This window comes from Ranitomeya variabilis, chromosome 2 (genome assembly GCF_051348905.1).
Source record: "Ranitomeya variabilis isolate aRanVar5 chromosome 2, aRanVar5.hap1, whole genome shotgun sequence".
NCBI lineage: Eukaryota > Metazoa > Chordata > Amphibia > Anura > Dendrobatidae > Ranitomeya > Ranitomeya variabilis.
In genome coordinates, this window is record NC_135233.1 from 627,541,988 (window position 1) to 627,565,275 (window position 23,288).

The window sequence follows — 23,288 nt, forward strand, 5'->3', positions numbered from 1 at the left end:
ATGATATTATGTTTGTCTGGGAGGGTACAGAATATGGTTTACAAAATTTAATAAAGAATTTGAACAATGATATTAATGTGTGGCTTACCTTTAAATCTGGCAGATGTCTAGAATTTTTGGACATATGGATTGAGACATCGGGTGACGGAACCATCCATACTGACGTATATAGGAAGCCGACAGCTACAAATTCATATCTTCGAGCGGACTCATCCCACCTTGCTGGCACCATCTGAGCCATCCATAAAAGTCAGTTCTTACGAGCTAAAAAGATTTGTTCGGACCAAACAGGCTTTGACAAACAATGTATGGAGCTGACCAGAAGATTTGAAAATCGAGGGTACAGTCGAAGGAGAAGGGGATATATAAGAGTGGAGTCGGTGTCAAGAAATGATTTGCTATATCATCAATCCAAGGAGAAGGAAGAAAATAGGCAGGTATGATTCATTTCAACATTTAACAGTCAGTGGCGTAATTTGCAGGAGGTGTTTCAAAAACATTGGAAAATCTTACTTACTGACCCGATATTAAATAAGATCTTGCTTCCATCTCCCCTATGTGTTGCCAGATGTTCAGCTAATTTTAAATATCTCCTGGTACACAGTCAATATAACTCCAAAAGAAATTCAAGCATTATATCCTTGGCTCCTGTTTTTTTCCCATATGGATTATGTAAGGCCTGTTGGAACTTTAATAAAACAAAAGAATTTGGGAACTTTGATGGATCACGGCAATTTGATATTCGCAAGCATCTCACATGCACCTCAAAAGGGGTAGTTTACCATGCGAAATGCCCATGCGGGAAGGTGTATGTGGGTTTGACCACAATGGAATTAAAAATTCATGTTAGGGAACATGTCTTAGACATCGAAAAAGCTGTCACAGTTGAAGATGAGGCTTTATTAAAGACACTCCCAAGGCACTTTAAAAAATACCATAAATGTAACCCTCGTGGTCTACGCATCAAAGCCATTGATCAGGTAGATCTGGGAGTCAGGGGAGGAGATATTGGAAAATCTCTTGCAAAATTAGAATGTCGCTGGATTTATCGTTTGGGTACTTTAAGTCCGGCTGGACTAAATGAGAACATGGGCTTTTCTGCCTTCTTGTAATTGGCATCCTTTTTAATTAAAGGGGTGGGATCTATTTTCCGTATTTATAATGTAAAATGAATGACGTTTATATTATTGTTCTTGTTTTTAATTGTTTTATTCCCTATTTTAGCTTTTAGTTATATGAGCCGTCAGAGTTGAGTCATCTATGAGAATTTTGAGAGTGACCTTTCGGGACTTTGGATATGATCTGTCTCCTGCAAATCCTCCTAATGAGAAGAACGCCTTATTGGAAGAAGATTTTGATAGATCACTTACTATTATTTTTTATTTATTATTTAATATTTATTAGTTTTTTTAAATTATTATTTATTACTATTATTTCTATTTATTTAATATCTTTATTATTTTTTATTTAATTTTAATTTATTATTTCATTCATTTATATATTTTTTATTTATTAATTTTATGATAATAACACTTTTTCACTTTATTACATAGTGTATTCCTGTATATAGGAGGTGAATTAATATGTATCAGGGCACTCAGTCACCTTATCATGAATTAATTAGTGCACTTAGTCACTTTATAGGGATTATGAATTAGCCATGATTCATTTGTACATGTATCATTGCACTTAGTCACTTTATTTAGAATTAATTGGTGCACCTAGTCACCTTATAGAGATTATTAATAGTTATGACATATTTTAATATGCATTAGTGCACTTGGTCACTTTATTATGAATTAATGCACCTAGTTATCTTATAGGGATTATACATTATTTGAATATTAGATTTTTAGTTCTATAGGCGTTGTCACTTTAAAGAGGTCCATCAGGTTTCAAAATTAAAATTAATTCAAAGTAGATATGGGAATTAAATCTACATGTCCCCAGTGCATCAGTGATATGGCAGTTTTATTATCCTATAATGTCAAAAACAGACAAGGTGGACCACGCTCAGGGGTGCGTGCTCCGTGGTAATGGGCAGCGGGAGACTAATAGTTGTAAACGATAGATTATACCTAGATCGCTGCTATATACACAGACCTGCTGTAAATGATACAAAAATGTAATATCATAGATGTATATGCCTGTGTCGGCTATGCGGAAGGTGCTTACCTAGCTGTGCTTGTTGTACCACTCCAGCGTCCTGAGTGGACCCCGATCTGGCGTCCGCTATGAGGTAAGATGCGGCGTCCGTGAAGGGCGGGGGGGGGGATGGAGGAGCTGTGCTTGTTGTACCACTCCAGCATCCTGAGTAACCGACGCGTTTCGAAGGTGCTCGGCCTTCTTCGTCAAGGTTACGCGTTGGTTAGTCGCTACCTTTTTGGCTCCAACGCCGCTCCGTACCTTAGTGACGTCACTTCTTAGGCACCAGCGAGCCGGCGCTAGCGGCCATCTATTTTTCCTCGCGGTTACCAGGGACGCCTTCGGCCGGGGCTCCCAGGTACCGCGTCAGCTGCAGAGTCCTCCTCCATTCCCCCCCGCCCTTTACGGATGCCGCATCTTACCTCATAGCGGACGCCAGGTCGGGGTCTACTCAGGACGCTGGAGTGGTACAACAAGCACAGCTCCTCCATCCCCCCCCGCCCTTCACGGGCGCCGCATCTTACCTCATAGCGGACGCCAGATCGGGGTCCACTCAGGACGCTGGAGTGGTACAACAAGCACAGCTAGGTAAGCACCTTCCGCATAGCCGACTGTTGTGGATTCTGTTTTTGGGCTCCCTCTGGTGTTTACAACTGGTACTGGGTGACTTTGGTGGGTTGCGGTCTCTGGTTTCCACCTGTCCATCAGAGGCTGGGTGTTTCCTATTTAACCTGGCTTTCCTGTCATTCCCTTGCCGGCTATCAATGTATCAGTGTGTCTCTGTTACCTTTGCTACCTGCTCCTAGGCCTTCAAGACAAGCTAAGTCTGGATTTCCCTGTTTCATGTTTGCTTTCATGTTTTTAGTCCAGCTTGCAGATATGTAATTCTCTGCTGCTGGTTGCTCTAGTGGGCTGAAATTACCACTCATGTACCATGAGTTGGCACATGAGTTCAAGTAATTTCAGGATGGTATTTTGAAGGGTTTTAAGCTGACCGCGCAGTTCACCTTTTGTATCCTCTGCTATCTAGCTTAAGCGGGCCTCATTTTGCTGAATCTGTTTTCATAACTACGTTTGTGCCTTCCTCTCATTTCACCGTCATTATATGTGGGGGGCTGCTATTTCTGTGGGAATATTTCTCTGGAGGCAAGATAGGTCTGTGATTCTTCTGATAGGGGTAGCTAGATCTCCGGCTGGCGCGAGACGTCTAGAGTCCCCCCAGGAACGTTCCCCGGCTGCTGTTAGTTGAGTGTTGAGGTTCAGGATCGCGGTCAGCTCAGGTTCCATCACCCTAGAGCTCGTCCTGTTTTTCCCGTGTTATGTGTTTAATTCCCTGCCATTGGGAACATGACAGTATAGCCGGCCCACAAAGTGTTAATTGTTTGGGCTGAAGCAGGAGAAAAAGAAGTGTAGAAGGGAAATTTTTTTTTTTCCCCTCAGAGTTTTGCTGCCTAGCCCTTAATTGCTGTCTAGCTGCTTCTTACCTCCTCTTAACCCTTGAATGGCTCTGACCTTAGCTGTTTAACATGGATGTCCAGAGTTTGGCTTCCAGCCTGAATAATCTTGCTGCAAAAGTTCAAAATATACAGGATTTTGTTGTTCACACTCCTATGTCTGAACCTAGAATTCCTATTCCAGAGTTTTTTTCTGGAGATAGATCTACCTTCCTGAATTTCAGGAACAATTGCAAATTGTTTCTTTCTTTGAAATCTCGCTCCTCTGGAGACCCTGTTCAGCAGGTCAAGATTGTAATATCTTTCCTGCGGGGCGACCCTCAGAATTGGGCATTTGCATTGGCACCAGGGGATCCTGCATTGCTCAGTGTGGATGCGTTTTTTCTGGCACTGGGATTGCTCTATGAGGAACCTAACCTGGAGATTCAGGCTGAAAAGGCTTTATTAGCCCTCTCTCAGGGGCATGATGAAGCGGAAGTATATTGTCAAAAATTTCGGAAATGGTCGGTGCTTACTCAGTGGAATGAGTGCGCCCTGGCTGCAAACTTCAGAGATGGTCTTTCTGAGGCCATTAAGGATATTATGGTGGGGTTCCCTGCGCCTACAGGTCTGAATGAGTCTATGGCTATGGCCATTCGGATTGATCGGCGTTTACGGGAGCGCAAACCTGTGCACCAGTTGGCGGTGTCTTCTGAACAGGCACCTGAGACTATGCAATGTGATAGAATTCAGTCCAGAAGTGAACGGCAAAATTATAGGCGGAAAAATGGATTGTGTTTTTATTGTGGTGATTCAGCTCATGTTATATCAGCATGCTCTAAACGCACAAAAAAGGTTGATAAATCTTTTGCCATTAGTACTCTGCAGTCTAAGTTCATTTTGTCTGTAACTCTGATTTGTTCACTCTCATCCATTTCCGTCGATGCCTATGTGGATTTGGGCGCTGCCCTGAGTCTTATGGATTGGTCATTTGCCAAACGCTGCGGTTTTAGTCTGGAGCCTCTGGAAGTTCCTATTCCTTTGAAGGGAATTGACTCTACACCATTGGCTATGAATAAACCGCAGTACTGGACACAAGTGACCATGCGCATGACTCCCGTTCATCAGGAGGTGATTCGCTTCCTTGTACTGTATAATTTACATGATGTACTAGTGCTTGGTCTGCCATGGTTACAAACTCATAATCCAGTCCTGGATTGGAAAACAATGTCTGTGTTAAGCTGGGGATGTCAGGGGGTTCATGATGATGCACCTCTGATTTCAATCGCTTCATCTACTCCTTCTGAGGTCCCTGCGTTTTTGTCTGACTATCGGGATGTTTTTGAGGAGCCTAAGCTCAATTCGCTCCCTCCTCATAGGGATTGTGACTGTGCTATAGAATTAATTCCTGGCAGTAAGTTCCCTAAGGGTCGTTTATTTAATCTGTCAGTGCCAGAGCATACTGCTATGCGGAATTATATTAAGGAGTCCTTGGAAAAGGGACATATTCGTCCATCTTCGTCCCCTCTGGGAGCAGGTTTTTTTTTCGTGGCAAAAAAAGATGGTTCCCTGAGGCCTTGTATAGATTATCGCCTTCTGAATAAGATTACAGTCAAATATCAGTGTCCATTGCCATTATTGACTGATTTGTTTGCTCGCATTAAGGGGGCTAGGTGGTTCACTAAGATAGATCTTCGCGGTGCGTATAATCTTGTGCGGAAAAAGCAGGGTGATGAGTGGAAAACCGTATTTAATACGCCTGAGGGCCATTTTGAGTATTTGGTAATGCCTTTTGGACTTTCTAATGCTCCTTCAGTCTTTCAGTCCTTTATGCACAATATTTTCCGTGAATATCTGGATAAGTTTATGATTGTGTATTTGGATGATATTTTGGTGTTTTCTGATGACTGGGAGTCTCATGTTCTACAGGTCAGGAAGGTGTTTTAAGTCCTGCGGGCCAATTCTCTGTTTGTGAAGGGCTCAAAATGTCTCTTCGGAGTCCAGAAGATTTCTTTTTTGGGGTACATTTTTTCTCCTTCTACTATTGAGATGGATCCCGTCAAGGTTCAGGCGATTTGTGACTGGACACAACCTACATCTGTTAAGAGTCTTCAGAAGTTCTTGGGTTTTGCTAATTTTTATCGTCGGTTCATTACTAATTTTTCCAGTGTTGTTAAACCTTTGACTGATTTGACTAAAAAGGGTGCTGATGTTGCTAATTGGTCTCCTACGGCTGTGGAGGCCTTTCAGGAACTTAAGCGCCGGTTTTCTTCTGATCCTGTGTTATGTCAACCAGATGTTTCACTTCCTTTTCAGGTTGAGGTTGATGCTTCCGAGATTGGAGCGGGGGCGGTTTTGTCACAGAGAAGTTCCGATGGCTCGGTGATGAAGCCATGTGCGTTCTTTTCTAGAAAATTCTCGCCCGCCGAGCGCAATTATGATGTGGGTAATCGGGAGCTTTTGGCCATGAAGTGGGCATTTGAGGAGTGGCGTCATTGGCTTGAGGGTGCTAGACATCGTGTGGTGGTCTTGACTGATCACAAAAATCTGATTTACCTTGAGTCTGCCAGGCGTCTGAATCCTAGACAGGCTCGTTGGTCGTTGTTTTTTTCTCGTTTCAATTTTGTGGTTTCATACCTGCCAGGTTCAAAGAATGTGAAGGCAGATGCTCTTTCCAGGAGTTTTGTGCCTGACTCTCCTGGAGACTCTGGGCCTACTGGTATCCTTAGGGATGGGGTAATATTGTCCGCCGTCTCCCCAGACTTGCGACGTGCATTGCAGGAGTTTCAGGCGGATAAACCTGATCGTTGTCCACCAGAAAGACTGTTTGTTCCGGATGATTGGACCAGTAGAGTCATCTCCGAGGTCCATTCTTCTGTGTTGGCTGGTCATCCTGGAATATTTGGTACTAGAGACTTGGTGGCCAGGTCTTTTTGGTGGCCTTCCTTGTCAAGGGATGTGCGCACCTTTGTGCAGTCTTGTGAAGTGTGTGCTCAGGCTAAGCCTTGCTGTTCTCGGGCCAGTGGGTTGTTGTTATCCTTGCCTATCCCGAAGAGGCCTTGGACGCACATTTCCATGGATTTTATTTCAGATCTCCCTGTCTCACAGAAAATGTCCGTTATCTGGGTTGTGTGTGACCGCTTTTCTAAGATGGTTCATTTGGTACCCTTGCCTAAGTTGCCTTCCTCCTCTGAGTTGGTCCCTTTATTTTTTCAGAACGTGGTTCGTTTGCATGGGATTCCGGAGAATATCATTTCTGACAGGGGATCCCAGTTTGTGTCTAGATTTTGGCGGACGTTTTGTGCTAAGATGGGCATTGATTTGTCTTTCTCGTCTGCATTCCATCCTCAGACGAATGGCCAGACGGAGCGAACTAATCAGACCTTGGAAACTTATTTAAGGTGTTTTGTTTCTGCTGATCAAGATGACTGGGTTGCCTTTTTGCCACTGGCCGAATTTGCCCTTAATAATCGGGCTAGTTCTGCTACTTTGGTTTCTCCTTTCTTTTGTAATTCGGGGTTTCATCCTCGTTTTTCCTCTGGTCAGGTGGAGCCTTCGGATTGTCCTGGAGTGGACGTGGTGGTGGACAGGCTACATCAGATTTGGAATCAGGTGGTGGACAATTTGAAGTTGTCTCAGGAGAAGACTCAGCAGTTTGCTAATCGCCGTCGCCGCGTGGGTCCCCGACTTCTTGTTGGGGACTTGGTGTGGTTGTCTTCTCGTTTTGTCCCTATGAAGGTCTCTTCTCCTAAGTTCAAGCCTCGGTTCATCGGTCCTTATAAGATCTTGGAGATTCTTAACCCTGTATCTTTTCGTTTGGATCTCCCAGCATCGTTTGCTATTCATAATGTGTTCCATCGGTCGTTATTGCGGAGGTATGAGGTGCCCGTTGTTCCTTCGGTTGAGCCTCCTGCTCCGGTGCTGGTGGAGGGAGAATTGGAGTATGTTGTTGAGAAGATCTTGGATTCTCGTGTTTCCAGACGTAAACTCCAGTATTTGGTTAAGTGGAAGGGTTATGGTCAGGAGGATAATTCCTGGGTGGTCGCCTCTGATGTTCATGCGACTGATTTGGTCCGCGCCTTCCATAGAGCTCATCCTGATCGCCCTGGGGGTTCTCGTGAGGGTTCGGTGACCCCTCCTCAAGGGGGGGGGTACTGTTGTGGCTTCTGTTTTTGGGCTCCCTCTGGTGGTTACAACTGGTACTGGGTGACTTTGGTGGGTTGCGGTCTCTGGTTTCCACCTGTCCATCAGAGGCTGGGTGTTTCCTATTTAACCTGGCTTTCCTGTCATTCCCTTGCCGGCTATCAATGTATCAGTGTGTCTCTGTTACCTTTGCTACCTGCTCCTAGGCCTTCAAGACAAGCTAAGTAGTCTGGATTTCCCTGTTTCATGTTTGCTTTCATGTTTTTAGTCCAGCTTGCAGATATGTAATTCTCTGCTGCTGGTTGCTCTAGTGGGCTGAAATTACCACTCATGTACCATGAGTTGGCACATGAGTTCAAGTAATTTCAGGATGGTATTTTGAAGGGTTTTAAGCTGACCGCGCAGTTCACCTTTTGTATCCTCTGCTATCTAGCTTAAGCGGGCCTCATTTTGCTGAATCTGTTTTCATAACTACGTTTGTGCCTTCCTCTCATTTCACCGTCATTATATGTGGGGGGCTGCTATTTCTGTGGGAATATTTCTCTGGAGGCAAGATAGGTCTGTGATTCTTCTGATAGGGGTAGCTAGATCTCCGGCTGGCGCGAGACGTCTAGAGTCCCCCCAGGAACGTTCCCCGGCTGCTGTTAGTTGAGTGTTGAGGTTCAGGATCGCGGTCAGCTCAGGTTCCATCACCCTAGAGCTCGTCCTGTTTTTGCCCGTGTTATGTGTTTAATTCCCTGCCATTGGGAACATGACAGCCGACACAGGCATATACATCTGATATTAAATTTTTGTATCATTTACAGCAGGTCTGTGTATATAGCAGCGATCTAGGTATAATCTATCGTTTACAACTATTAGTCTCCCGCTGCCCATTACCACGGAGCACGCACCCCTGAGCGCGGTCCACCTTGTCTGTTTTTGACATTATAGTTTATACATTTCTTTTCCGGGATAGGCACAGATCCCGTGTGGTTCCAGCAGCTAGGGGTGTCTATTCCACTGCCCACTCCTCCTGTCACCTACTCTTGCCCCCCCCTTTTTGTGGTGAGCACCATAGTGTGCGTAGTTCTTTTCGTGCATATAGTTTTATTATCCTAATTTTTAGTCTCCATGTTATTCCACACTCTCATATTCATATATCAGCGGTGCTGGTGATGCCGCTCGGTAGTGTGCATGCGCAGCCACCCCAGTCTCCGTCGCTTCCGGTTAGCGCTCTTACACTGACACTGACACGCAGATTGTGGCGTGCGTGTCATTGAGCGTTACTAGGAGGTATGATAGAGGAGGCGGGGAGACACGCAGTGCGCCAAAACAGCTGACCGGCACCCAAACACCGCTGATAGGCTGGCACTCATATAAAGACACGGCCGCCCCTCATCTTGACATGCCCCCGGAAGAAGCAGGCGGCGAAACGCGCGTCGGGGTGAGGGGACGCCAGGACCATCCACACCTCAGGTAATTATTAACCTCCATATTCTGCCATATATTCTGCCATATATTTCTATATTATCAGTGCGTACTAGGTAAAAGCATTTGGCATGTATACTGATGGAGATTATGTGATTATCCATAGAGATAGATCTCCCACGTCCCTGGTTGATATTTAAGCATAAAACTGTTGGTAGAATTTTTACTTGACATTTTGAGCCTGATTATTTACTATTTTTTGGTGAGGAGGCTGAATAGGTTGTGGTTTTGAAAAGAAATATAACGTTTATAAAGGTCTTTCATATGAATAATTATGTGTTATTAACACTATATACCACCAATCTGTGGATAAAAAAATTGCCTGTAAAAATTGTCTGTATTTATTATAGTTGACCTTTTTGTGTGTGGGGAATAATCTGCCGTCCCCTAGACGGCATTTTAATTTTTTATTATTGTTTTTTATGGTTGTTTATTGTTTTGGTTTGGTTTGATTAATAAAAATTGATGAATTTCTCTATATGAATTGTGATCTTTTCTTTGTCCCATACATTTAATGATGTGGGATATGTTGTCACATTTCTTTCTGAATGTCTGGTCCAGTGGTTAGACTACTGGGATAAGGAGGGAAATATTAGTTCTTTTGCAGCAGACTGAATTAGTCATTGTGGTTGTGCACTTGCATGTTTGCTTTGCCCTTTTTCATCCCTCAATTTAACTTGAGGACATTTGTCTTATTTTCAACCATATTAACAATCTAAACAAATATGATGCTCCCACAAAATATGATTGTCCCCACAGCCCCTGATTCAGAATTATGCCCCCACGGTCCCCCCATAAGTACTGATCGAAAAAATAATTAAAAAAAGAATACTCGCCAAGTCCAATTCCTTTGATACACTGCTCCAGTCTGTGCAATGTGGTTATCTGCCAGCAGGCAAAATCTAGAGACATCATTGTACCCATTGTGTTAATACTCCCTTGCAGAGACTAAATGGTGGAACAAGAAGCTGACATTCCACCAATGAATTCAAAATCACGGGTCCCTTAGTGGCCAAGTGGTTTGCTGCTACAAGTGATACACCAGTGCCAGCAGTAGAGACTACATAAGTACGACATGTGAAAACCATACGTTTATGTGCGTATCAAGGATGCTGAAGATTGAGACCAATAATCTTTTCCCATATTTGGAGCAAAGTACACATTACAAAATCGAGATTATTCAAAAACACCCATCACAGTGCTTAACAAGATTTAATGTACATTTATTCTTAACATGTGGAACATAGAGTATAAAGATTTTAAACTGAACAAATTATATTCATTGAGCCAGAGGAAAAGGAGGATTTTACAATAATTTTTCATTTTTTAACTACATTTTCTTTAAATACAAATACGTTGTTAAGGATCATCACTTAAAAACCTCAATAGTTTTGTTGCTTCATCCATTATGGTATAATAACTTCCATCTGTATTATAATACCATAGTCTAATTCAGTTGGCAGACAACTATAACCACAAAGTATTCAGCTCCTAACATGAAACAAAGCATTCATTTAAACAGAAATGCTGTAGGTTAACCTCTTGGTTGGAAATATGGCCAGGAGATTATTATTCATGTTTTAGAAAGAAAAATTGTGAAGAGGACCATAAAAATTTATCACTTTCACCACATCATGGGGAAATAGACAAATCATCATGTATTAAAATGAATGTTCAAGCAAATAGGAAAAAAAGGAAAAACATGAAGGTTTATACCATTCTTATATACAATACAGTCCCAGGGAAGTAAAAAAAAAATATTAGAAACAAAAACAATAGGAAAAAATATATAATGAAATATCTAAATGCTGTCATCATAGTGTGACATATCAAACAAAAACAGATTTCATTTGATAGTGTATGTATTATTCAACTCATTTCAATATAACTGTTGAGAAAATGTATTTTACTTGTATTTAATTTTCCCATAATAGCCTATTCTGCTCCTACTCTAATGTTCTTGCTATCCATAAGGATAAAAACAGTATTCCAAAACTCAGGATCCTTATCTACATATATTTTTTACTAACCGTCCTATTGCACACAAGTTTGGTACATTCTTTTTAATATAACTCAAAGTGAAACAAATATATTAAAAAAAAAATGAAAAAAAACCACACTTTTTTGGGTAAATAATTGATACAATTTCATTTTACAATGCTTGCACAGTTTTAGAAATTGGTTCCCCAAGTATACAACCAACAGAAATAAAAAAAAATAAATAAAAAAAAAAAAAACGTAATGATCTCTGAATGAAACAATCACCAATTTTGGTTAAGACAAAATAAAATTAATATGCACAAACAGCAAATTTTATTTTTGGAGCTCATTGTTTCTTTGAATTTCCAATTGGTAAATAAATGACTTAACATGTGGAGAAAATCAGTTTTTTTTTCCTTATAACATTTTTATTTTTCTTCTTTCAAATCTTGATAAAAGAACAGAAAAATAGCCTGTTATATGTGACTTCCTACTCACCATCAACACATGCTTTGCATCCCATTGGTGTCATAATTGTCCAATATGAAATAGTACATCACAGATGACAGAGGCAACTGCAGAGTTCAGAACAGATGTAATAGAAATATCCAACAATCGACCTTCGTGTAAAAGGAACTCGGATCGGTTTTCCTCCACTTTAGCCAAGGCTAATAAAGCCTTAGCTGCCCTGCACATCATGTCTATGCTGGGTGGCTCCAAATTTGGGGGCTGCATATGCATGAGGTTATGCTGACTCTGTTGATGCTGGGTCATGGTAACTCCATCTTCCAAGAAGCTTATTAAGTTCCCAATGCTTCCCTTCTGCACAGCTATGGCCCTTGCAACCAATGTATCCCCCTGAGCAAGGTTTGAAAGCAGTGCTACAGACATTTCTCGACATACAGGGTTTTTACGATCCCCAATGTACCTAACTAGAGTTGCATAGAGTTTCTCTTGGCGACTAAATGGAGGCGTGGACAATATTAGGTCCACATTATGGTCTTGTATACTGAGTTTACATAAAGTTTCCAGCACAAGTCTCTGTGGGGAAAGAACAGAATTGGGCCCCACTGTTGGGAAGGGATCCTGTGCCTCTGCAGATGGGCATATCATCCAGTGTAGCAAGCCATTTAGAATTGGCAAACAGATACTTTCTGCAAAAGCAAATAAGTCAAGTTGGCCAGAGATATTGGCTAATGTGACCAAAGTATTTTCCCTCAGATTTTCGAGGCAATCCCACCACCATTCATCTTTGCTACAGCTGGTACCTTTATCTTCATCTTCTTTCTCGTAAGCCTGTGGTGTTCGTTTTCTCTCTGGATGCTCATGGTGGAGGAGAATTAACTTCCCAAGAATCAAGACCAAACCTGGATGTTTTGACAGTTCAGCATCATTCCCAGGCACAAAGGACAAACTACGGATAACATTTGATACACAAACGCAGCGCTTTGCTAAAGAATCTTGCCACTGGGCTGTTGTACACAAAGGAATTTCATCTCTGTTTCTTGGTTCATCCTCCAGTAATGTAATATTCCTATGAATTTGGGTTTGGTTGATTCCTAATGAATGTTTGCTGCTGTTCATTTGTAAGCAAGGGCTTGTTGAGTCTTCAGGCAAAGCACCTGGCCTTGCAGACAGCACATCATCAATGGTTACAGTTATTTTCTTTTTGGTCTGGTCCTCTTCATGCTCAACTAGCAATTGGATAGCAAGATCTTTCTTTTTATTTAGTGAACGGTTTGAGGGCTGTGAACTTTTATGTGTGGGTACCTCCATTTTGCTTTCAAAGTGTGTCAGAATGTGTTCAGTTGTGTCGCCTCCACCAAGTTGCCAATGAAGGAGTCCACTAATAAATTCTTGAACCCTCCCAAGTTGGTCTGATCGATTAATGACAAAAAGATCATTCTTCTTCACAACTTTGATAGGTATTTTGTCAAACTTACTAGCTTGTTTTGGCCTTGAAGAAGGATCACTCAATGCTCCTGATATGACAGAGACATCATCAGATTTTACAGGGTCTTTTTCAGCTACACTTTGAGCACCCAGAGTATGTTCATTGTTATCAGCAAGCTCATCATCTTCCTCTTCAGAGCTTTCATTGTAATCCATAGCAGCTTCTTCCTTCTCTACAGATGGGATATGTTCTAAGCCATTTTCAAGAGCTTTATTGACATTTTCTCCAACTTCGTATTCTTTCAAAATCCCAAACATATCAATGAGGCATTTCCGAAAGTATTCTACCAATAGTTCCAAGAATCCAGGTAGCTAACAAATGAAAAATAAATGTTAGCAATATTAGGGAAGTTATATTTCTATGATGATCACTTTCATTAATAACAAAACTACATCTATGTTGAGCTAATAAAGTAGGCAATTATACACAGCATGCAATACTCAAACTGTACCACAAAGTTAAAGGGTTTTCTCAATTTGCTAAAACTAAAAATAATTACTATTACCCATGCAGCTAAATTCCTACATACATTAACCCCTTTCTGACATGTGATGTACTATCCCGTCGAGGTGGGGTGGGCCCGTATGCCCACCAATGGGATAGTACGTCGTAGCGATCGGCCGCGCTCACGGGGGGAGCGCGGCCGATCGCGGCCGTGTGTCAGCTGACTATCGCAACTGACATCCAGCACTATGTGCCAGGAGTGGTCACGGACTGCCCCGGCACATTAACCCCCAGCACACTGCGATCAAACATGATCGCAGCGTTCCAGGGGCATAGGGAAGCATCGTGCAGGGAGGGGGCTCCCTGCATTCCGGGGCCATAGGGAAGCATCGCGCAGGGAGGGGGCTCCCTGCGGGCTTCCCTGAGACCCTCGGTACAAGGCGATGTGCTCACCTTGTACCGAGCGTCTCCTCCCTGCAGGCCCAGGATCCAAAATGGAGGGGAGGTGGCTTACATGCGCCTGCTCAGAGACTCCCTGCTGTGCCTGTGTGATCGCTGATCTGACACAGTGCACAGCAAAGTGTCAGATCAGCAATCTGTCACTTTACTGTGATGTCCCCCCGGGGCAAAGTAAAAACTAAAAAAAAAAATATTTACATGTGTAAAAAATAAAAATCCTAAAAAAAAAAAATTGTTCCAATAAATACATACCTTTATCTAAGGCTAGGTTCAGATTGCGTTAGGGCAATCCGTTTAGCACTAAGCGCTAGCGGATTACGCTAACGCAATGCCTTTTTAGGGGTCGCGTTAAACGTCCCCGCTAGCGCAGATCCCCGATCTGCCAGAGCGGGGAACGGACCTCGGGTGCGCCGCAGACGCTGCAAGCAGCGTCTGGGGCGCGCCACAAAAGAACGGCACATCGCTAGCGTGTGCCGAAAATGGCACGCGCTAGCAATGCGCTTTAACATTGCTGGCAATGGGAGAGCTAACGAACACGTTGCACGGCGTTAATTTCGCCGTGCAACGCTGTCCGTTAGCGCTCACACAAAATGAAATGAGAACCTAGCCTAAATAAAAAAGCAAACACTAAAAGAACACATATTTAGTATCGCAGCGTCCGTAACGACCCGACCTGTAAAACTGTCCCACTAGTTAACCCCTTCAGTGAACACCATAAAAAATGTAAAAAACGAGTCAAAAAACAACCCTTTATCATACCGCCGAACAAAAAGTGGAATAGCACGCGACCAAAAAGACAGATATAAATAACCATGGTACCGCTGAAAACGTCATCTCGTCCCGCAAAAAAACAAGACCTCACATGACTCTGTGGACCAAAATATGAAAAAATTATAGCTCTCAAAATGTGGTAACGCAAAAAAAATATTTTTTGCAATAAAAAGCGTATTTTAGTGTGTGACAGCTGCCAATCATAAAAATCCACTAAAAAACCCGCTATAAAAGTAAATCAAACCACCCTTCATCACCCCCTTAGTTAGGGAAAAATAAAAAAATGTATTTATTTCCATTTTCCCATTAGGGTTAGGGCTAGGGTTAGGACTAGGGTTATGGTTGGGGCTAGGGTTAGGGTTGGGGTTAGGGTTGGGGCTTGGGTTAGGGTTGGTGCTAGGGTTAGGTTTGGGCTAGGGTTGGGATTAGGGTTAGGGGTGAGTCAGGATTAGGGGTGTGGTTAGGGCTATGGTTAGGATTAGGGTTAGGGGTATGTTGGAGTTAGGGGTATGGTTAGGGTTGGGGTTAGGGGTGTGGTTGGAATTAAGGGTTAGTTTGGGTTAGGGTTTCAGTTAGAATTGGGGATTTCCACTGTTTAGGCACATCAGGGCTCTCCAAATGCGACATGGCGTCTGATCTCAATTCCAGCCAATTCTGGGTTGAAAAAGTAAAACAGTTCTCCTTCCCTTCCAAGCTCTCCCGTGTGCCCAAACAGGGGTTTACCCCACATATGGGGTATCAGCGTACTCAGGACAAATTGGACAACAACTTCTGGGGTCCAATTTCTCTTGTTACCCTTGGGAAAATAAAAATTTGGGGGGCTAAAATGATTTTTTATTTCCACGGCTCTGCGTTTTTAACTGTAGTGAAACACTTGGGGGTTCAAAGTTCTCACAACACATCTAGATAAGTACCTTTGGGGGTCTAGTTTCCAATATGGGGTCACTTGTTGGGGGTTTCTACTGTTTAGGTACATCAGGGGCTCTGCAAATGCATGACACCTGCAGACCAATCCATCTAAGTCTGCATTCCAAATGGCGCGCCTTCCCTTCCGAGCTCTGCCATGCGCCCAAACGGTAGTTACCCCCCACATATGGGGTATCGGCGTACTCAGGACAAATTGCACAACAACTTTTGGGGACCAATTTCTCCTGTTACCCTTGGGAAAATACAAAACTGGGGGCTAAAAAATAATTTTTGCGGAAAATTTTTTTTTTTATTTTCACGGCTCTGCGTTATAAACTGTCGTGAAACACTTGGGGGTTCAAAGCTCTCACAACACATCTAGATAAGATCCTTAGGGGGTCTACTTTCCAAAATGGTGTTATTTGTGGGGGGTTTCAATGTTTAGGCACATCAGGGGCTCCCCAACGCAACATGGCGTCCCATCTCAATTCTTGCCAATTTTGCACTGAAAAGTCAAACGGCGCTCCTTCCCTTCCGAGCTCTGCCATGCACCCAAACAGTGGTTTACCCCCACATATGGGGTATCAGCATACTCAGGACAAATTGCACAACAACGTTTGGGGTACATATTCTTCTGGTATCCTTGGGAAAATAAAAAATTGGGGGCGAAAAGTTCATTTTTGTGAAAAAATATTATTTTTTATTTTATGGCTCTACATTATAAACTTGTGTGAAGCACTTGGTGGGTCAAAGTGCTCACCACACATCTAGATTAGTTCCTTAGTGGGTCTACTATCCAAAATGGTGTCACTTGTGGGGGGGTTAAATGTTTAGGCACATTAGTGGCTCTCCAAATGCAACATGGTGTCCCATCTCAATTCCAGCCAATTTTGCATTGAAAAGTCAAAAGGCGCTCCTTCCCTTCCGAGCTCTGCCATTTGCCCAAACAGTGGTTTACCCCCACATATGGGGTATCTGGGTACTCAGAACAAATTTTACAACTTTTGAGGTCCATTTTCTCCTGTTACCCTTGGTAAAATAAAACAAATTGGAGCTGAAATGAATTTTTTGTGAAAAAAATTAAATGTTTATTTTTGTTTAAACATTCCAAAAATTTCTGTGAAACACCTGAAGGGTTAATAAACTTCTTGAAGGTGGTTTTGAGCACCTTGAGGGGTGCAGTTTTTAGAATGGTGTCACACTTGGGTATTTTCTATCATATAGACCCCTCAATATGACTTCAAATGTGACGTGGTCCCTAAAAAAAAAAAACGGTGTTGTAAAAATGAGAAATTGCTGGTCAACTTTTAACTGTTATAAATCCCTAACAAAAAAAATGTTGTTTCCAAAATTGTGCTGATGTAAAGTAGACATGTGGGAAATGTTGCTTATTAAGTATTCTGTGTGACATATCCCTGTGATTTAAGGGCATAAAAATTCAAAGTTGGAAAACTGCAAAATTATTGCCAAATTTCCATTTTTTTTCACAAATAAATGCAGGTAATATCAAAGAAATTTTACCACTATCATGAAGTACAGTATGTCACGAGAAAACAATGTCAGAATCACTGAGATCCATTGAAGCGTTCCAGAGTTATAACCTCATAAAAGGACAGTGGTCAGAAATGTAAAAATTGGCCTGGTCATTAACGTGCAAACCACCCTTGGGGGTAAAGGGGTTAAACTGTCATTTTTTCCACTTCCATGTAATCCCTTTCAACCTAGAGCTCTGCTTGTTTACATCTTAATGCAGTAAGGACAATGTGTCACTAGTTTAGTAGGTTGCATTAAGTATCCTTACCCCCTCTCTTTAATTTCAGATTACTCATTATCTCTCTTGCCTGTGTTGCTTTATCTGCAAAACTGTAAAAGTAATGTGTACAATGCCAGATTTTTATTCCATCCCACCTTCACAAAAAAGTTGTTTTCGCCATTCTCCTCTTTAGGCATTTGCTCTTCATCCTCATAGCTTGAACTGACACTCTGGCTATGATTACTGTGCCAAGTCAGATCCACATACACAGTCAGCTCTGCCGTACCAGACAACACACAGTCAGCACTGCAGCAGCAGACAAAACACAGCCAGCACTGCAGCAGCAGACACAATACACAGTCAGCATTGCTGCAGCTGACAAAACACAGTCAGTACTGCTGCACCAGACACAATACACAGTCCGCACAACTGCAGCAGATACAACTCAGTGAGCACTACTACACCAGACACAATACACAGTCAACTCTGCTGGAGCTGACAATACACAGTCAGTATTGTTGCAGCAGACACAGTACACGGTCAGCACTGCTGCAGCAGACAAAACACAGTCAGCACTGATGCATCAAGCAAAACACAGTCAGCACTCCCGCACCAAAGAGAACACATTCAGCACTGCTGCACCAGACAAAACAGCCAGCACAGCTCCATCAGACAAGACAGTCAGCACTGCTGCAGCAGACACAATACACAGTCAGCACTGCAGCAGCAGATACAACACTGTCAGCACTGCTACACCAGACTCAATACTGTTATGACCTGGTGGTTAAGAGGCCACACTGATATGACCTGGTGGCTAAAACGCAACATGGGACGAGCTCTGAGAAGGTGGTATCTCTACTGACCGCAGTCCCTAATCCTAACAACAACACTAGTAATAGCCGTGGGATGTTCCTAACTCTCCCTAGACACCTCTTCACAGCCTAAGAACTAACTACCCCTAAAGAAGGAAATAGAAAGCTATCTTGCCTCAGAGAAAACCCCAAAAGGAAAGATAGCCCCCCACAAATATTGGCTGTGAGTGAAGAGGGAGATGACGTACACAGAAATGAAATCAGATTTCAGCAAAGGAGGCCAATACTAAACTTGATAGACAGAGAGAAAAGGATACTGTGCGGTCAGTATTAAAAACTACAAAATCCACGCAGAGTTTACAAAAATGAACTCCACACCGACTCACGGTGTGGAGGGGCAAATCTGCTTTCCCAGAGCTTCCAGCTAGCCTGAATATGACATAGTGACAAGCTGGACAAAAAGAGACATATTTGCAGAGCAATAGAGTCCAAGCAAATGGACAAACAAGGACTAGCAAAAACTTATCTTTTGCTGACAAGGACAGGCCATATGAGAAATCCAAGGAGAGAACCAAATCCAAGCCAAGGACATTGACAGCTGGCATGAACTAAAGCCCAGAGCAGGTTTAAATAACAAACCCAGGCAAGGCGATTAGTGAAGGCAGCTGCCACAGCTACCCAAAGAAGCAGCAGTTCCATTTGAAACCACCAGAGGGAGCCCAAGGGCAGAACTCACAAAAATACCATTAGCAACCACAGGAGGGAGCTCCAGAACGGAATTCACAACAGTACCCCCCCCTTGAGGAGGGGTCACCGAACCCTCACCAGAGCTCCCAGGCCGATCAGGATGAGCCAAATGGAAAGCACGAACCAAATCGGCAGCATGAACATCGGAGGCCACAACCCAAGAATTATCCTCCTGGCCATAACCCTTCCACTTGACCAGATACTGAAGCTTCCGCCTTGAAAAACGAGAATCCAAAATCTTCTCCACCACATATTCCAATTCCCCCTCAACCAACACCGGAGCAGGAGGATCAACGGAGGGAACCATAGGTACCACATATCTCCGCAACAAGGATCTATGGAACACATTATGAATGGAAAAGGAAGCTGGAAGGGCCAAACGAATAGACACCGGATTAATAATTTCAGAAATCTTATAAGGCCCAATAAAGCGAGGCTTGAACTTAGGGGAAGAAACCTTCATAGGAACATGACGAGAAGACAACCAGACCAAATCCCCAACACGAAGCCGGGGACCAACACACCGACAACGGTTAGCAAAACGTTGAGCCTTTTCCTGAGACAACGTCAAATTGTCCACCACATGAGTCCAAATTTGCTGCAACCTGTCCACCACAGAATCCACACCAGGACAGTCAGATAGCTCAAGCTGCCCTGAAGAAAAACGAGGATGAAAACCAAAATTACAAAAGAAAGGAGAAACCAAGGTAGCCGAACTAGCCCGATTATTAAGGGCAAACTCAGCCAACGGCAAAAAGGTCACCCAATCATCCTGACACGAAGCATCTCAAATAGGTTTCCTCCGTTTGGCCATTTGTCTGAGGATGGAATGCTGAAGAAAAAGACAAATCAATGCCCATTCTAGCACAAAAGGACCGCCAAAACCTGGAAACGAACTGGGAACCTCTGTCAGACACAATATTCTCCGGAATACCATGCAAACGAACCACATGCTGAAAAAATAATGGAACTAAATCAGAGGAGGAAGGCAACTTAGGCAACGGTACCAAATGGACCATCTTAGAAAAGCGGTCACAAACCACCCAGATGACAGACATCTTCTGAGAAACAGGAAGATCAGAAATAAAATCCATGGAAATATGCGTCCAGGGCCTCTCAGGAATAGGCAAAAGCAAAAGCAACCCACTGGCACGGGAACAGCAAGGCTTAGCCCGAGCACAGGACTGCACAAACGAACGCACATCCCGCGACAAGGAAGGCCACCAAAAGGACCTAGCCACCAAATCTCTGGTACCGAAAATCCCAGGGTGACCAGCCAACACCGAACAATGAACCTCAGAAATTACCCTGCTAGTCCATCTATCAGGAACAAACAGTTTCCCCACAGGACAGCGGTCAGGTTTATCAGCCTGAAACTCCTGAAGTACCCGCCGCAAATCAGGGGAGATGGCAGAAAGATTCACCCCCTCCTTGAGGATCCCAGCCGGCTCAAGAACTCCCGGAGAATCAGGCAAAAAACTCCTAGAAAGGGCATCAGCCTTCACATTCTTAGATCCCGGAATATACGAGACCACAAAATCAAAACGTGAGAAAAACAGAGACCCCCGAGCCTGTCTAGGATTCAACCGCTTAGCAGACTCGAGGTAAATCAGATTCTTATGATCAGTCAAGACCACCACGCGATGCTTGGCTCCCTCAAGCCAATGTCGCCACTCCTCAAATGCCCACTTCATAGCCAACAACTCCCGATTGCCGACATCATAATTACGCTCAGCAGGCGAAAACTTTCTGGAGAAGAAAGCACACGGTTTCATCAAAGAGCCATCAGAATTTCTCTGAGACAAAACGGCTCCTGCCCCAATCTCAGAAGCATCAACCTCAACCTGAAAAGGGAGAGAAACATCTGGCTGACGCAACACAGGGGCAGAAGTAAAACGACGTTTAAGCTCCTGAAAGGCCTCAACAGCCGCAGAGGACCAATTCATCACATCAGCGCCCTTCCTCGTCAAATCGGTCAGAGGCTTCACCACACTAGAAAAGTTAGCAATAAAGCGGCGATAAAAATTGGCAAAGCCCAAAAATTTCTGAAGGCTCTTTACAGATGTTTGTTGAGTCCAATCATGAATGGCCTGGACTTTAACAGGGTCCATTTCAATAGCCGAGGGAGAAAAAAATGAAACCCAAAAAAGAAACCTTCTGAACTCCAAAGAGGCACTTAGACCCCTTCACAAACAACGCATTAGCACGAAGGACCTGAAATACCATCCTAACCTGCCTCACATGAGACTCCCAATCATCGGAGAAAACCAAAATATCATCCAAATACACAATCATGAATTTATCCAGATAATTCCGGAAGATATCATGCATAAAGGACTGAAATACCGATGGAGCATTAGAAAGCCCGAATGGCATCACAAGATATTCAAAATGGCCTTCGGGCGTATTAAATGCTGTTTTCCATTCATCACCTTGTTTAATACGCACGAGATTATACGCCCCTCGAAGGTCGATTTTAGTAAACCAACTGGCACCCTTAATCCGAGCAAACAAATCAGAAAGTAAAGGTAAAGGGTACTGGAACTTGACAGTGATCTTATTGAGAAGGCGATAATCTATACAGGGTCTCAAGGAGCCATCCTTCTTGGCAACAAAAAAAAATCCCGCTCCCAATGGTGACGAAGACGGGCGAATATGCCCCTTCTCCAAGGACTCCTTTACATAACTCCGCATAGCGGCATGCTCTGGCACAGACAGATTGAAAAGTCGGCCCTTAGGGAACTTACAGCCAGGAATCAAATTAATGGCACAATTGCAGTCCCTATGAGGAGGCAGGGAACTGGACTTGGGCTCATCAAATATATCCTGGAAATCCGACAAAAACTCAGGAACTTCAGAAGAAGGGGATGAGGAAATGGACATCAAAGGAATATCACTATGTATCCCCTGACAACCCCAACCAGTTACAGACATAGATCTCCAATCCAGCACTGGATTATGTACTTGTAACCATGGAAAACCCAGCACAACAACATCATGCAAATTATGCAACACCAAAAAGCGAATATTTTCCTGATGTGCTGGAGCCATGTACATGGTTAACTGTGTCCAGTACTGAGGTTTATTCTTGGCCAATGGCGTAGCATCAATCCCCCTTAAGGGAATAGGACTCTGCAAAGGCTCCAAGGAAAAACCACAGCGCTTGGCAAATTCTAAGTCCATTAAGTTCAGGGCAGCGCCAGAGTCCACAAATGCCATAACAGAAAAGGACGACAATGAGCAAATCAGGGTAACAGACAAGAGAAATTTAGGCTGTACAGTACTAATGGTAACAGACCTAGGGACCCTCTTAGTACGCTTAGGGCAATCAGAAATAGCATGAGCAGAATCACCACAGTAAAAACAGGCCATTCTGACGTCTGAATTTCTGCCTTTCTGCTCTAGTCAAAATCCTATCACATTGCATAGGCTCAGGACTCTGCTCAGAGGACACTGCCATATGGTGCACCACCTTGCGCTCGCGCAAGCGCCGGTCAATCTGAATGGCCAAAGACATTGACTCATTCAGACCAGCAGGCGTAGGAAACCCCACCATAACATCTTTAAGGGCTTCAGAAAGACCCTTTCTAAAAATCGCTGCCAGGGCATACTCATTCCATTTTGTGAGCACAGACCACTTTCTAAATTTCTGGCAGTACACTTCTGCTGCTTCCTGACCCTGACACAGAGCCAGCAAAGTTTTTTCTGCCTGATCCACAGAATTAGGCTCGTCATACAGCAATCCGAGCGCTTGAAAAAATGCGTCAATATTAAGCAATGCAGGATTTCCTGGCTCAAGGGAGAATGCCCAGTCCTGCGGGTCGCCACGCAGCAAAGAAATAACAATCTTCACCTGCTGAATGGGGTCACCAGAGGAACGGGGTCTCAGAGCAAAAAACAATCTGCAATTATTTTTAAAATTCAAAAATTTAGATCTATCCCCAGAAAACAAATCAGGATTAGGAATTCTAGGCTCTAATACCGGAGTCTGGACAACATAATCTTGGATACTCTGTACCCTTGCAGCGAGTTGATCCATGCGCAAGGACAGACCCTGAACCTCCATATCAGCACCAAAATCCTGAACCACCCAGAGATTAAGGGGAAAAAAAAGACAAAACAAGCTGCAAAGGAAAAAAAATGGCTCAGAAATTTCTTTTCCCTCTTTTGAGATGCATTTAACACATTGTGGGCTAGCTGTACTGTTATGACCTGGTGGTTAAGAGGCCACACTGATATGACCTGGTGGCTAAAATGCAACATGGGACGAG

General features: G+C 43.3%; 1 protein-coding gene across 11 annotated transcripts in view; it reads right to left on the reverse strand.

Annotated features, from left to right (window-relative positions):
• Positions 1 to 10,372: 10,372 nt before the first annotated feature.
• Positions 10,373 to 23,288, reverse strand: part of ARID1B (AT-rich interaction domain 1B) — a 1,358,614-nt gene continuing 1,345,698 nt past the window's right edge. For all 11 annotated transcript variants that reach the window (XM_077289055.1, XM_077289047.1, XM_077289045.1 and 8 more), the window contains one exon: positions 10,373 to 13,436. In XM_077289055.1, coding sequence (XP_077145170.1) covers positions 11,700 to 13,436 — 1,737 coding nt within the window. In that variant the 3' untranslated portion in view covers positions 10,373 to 11,699. The remainder of the gene's footprint in view (positions 13,437 to 23,288) is intronic.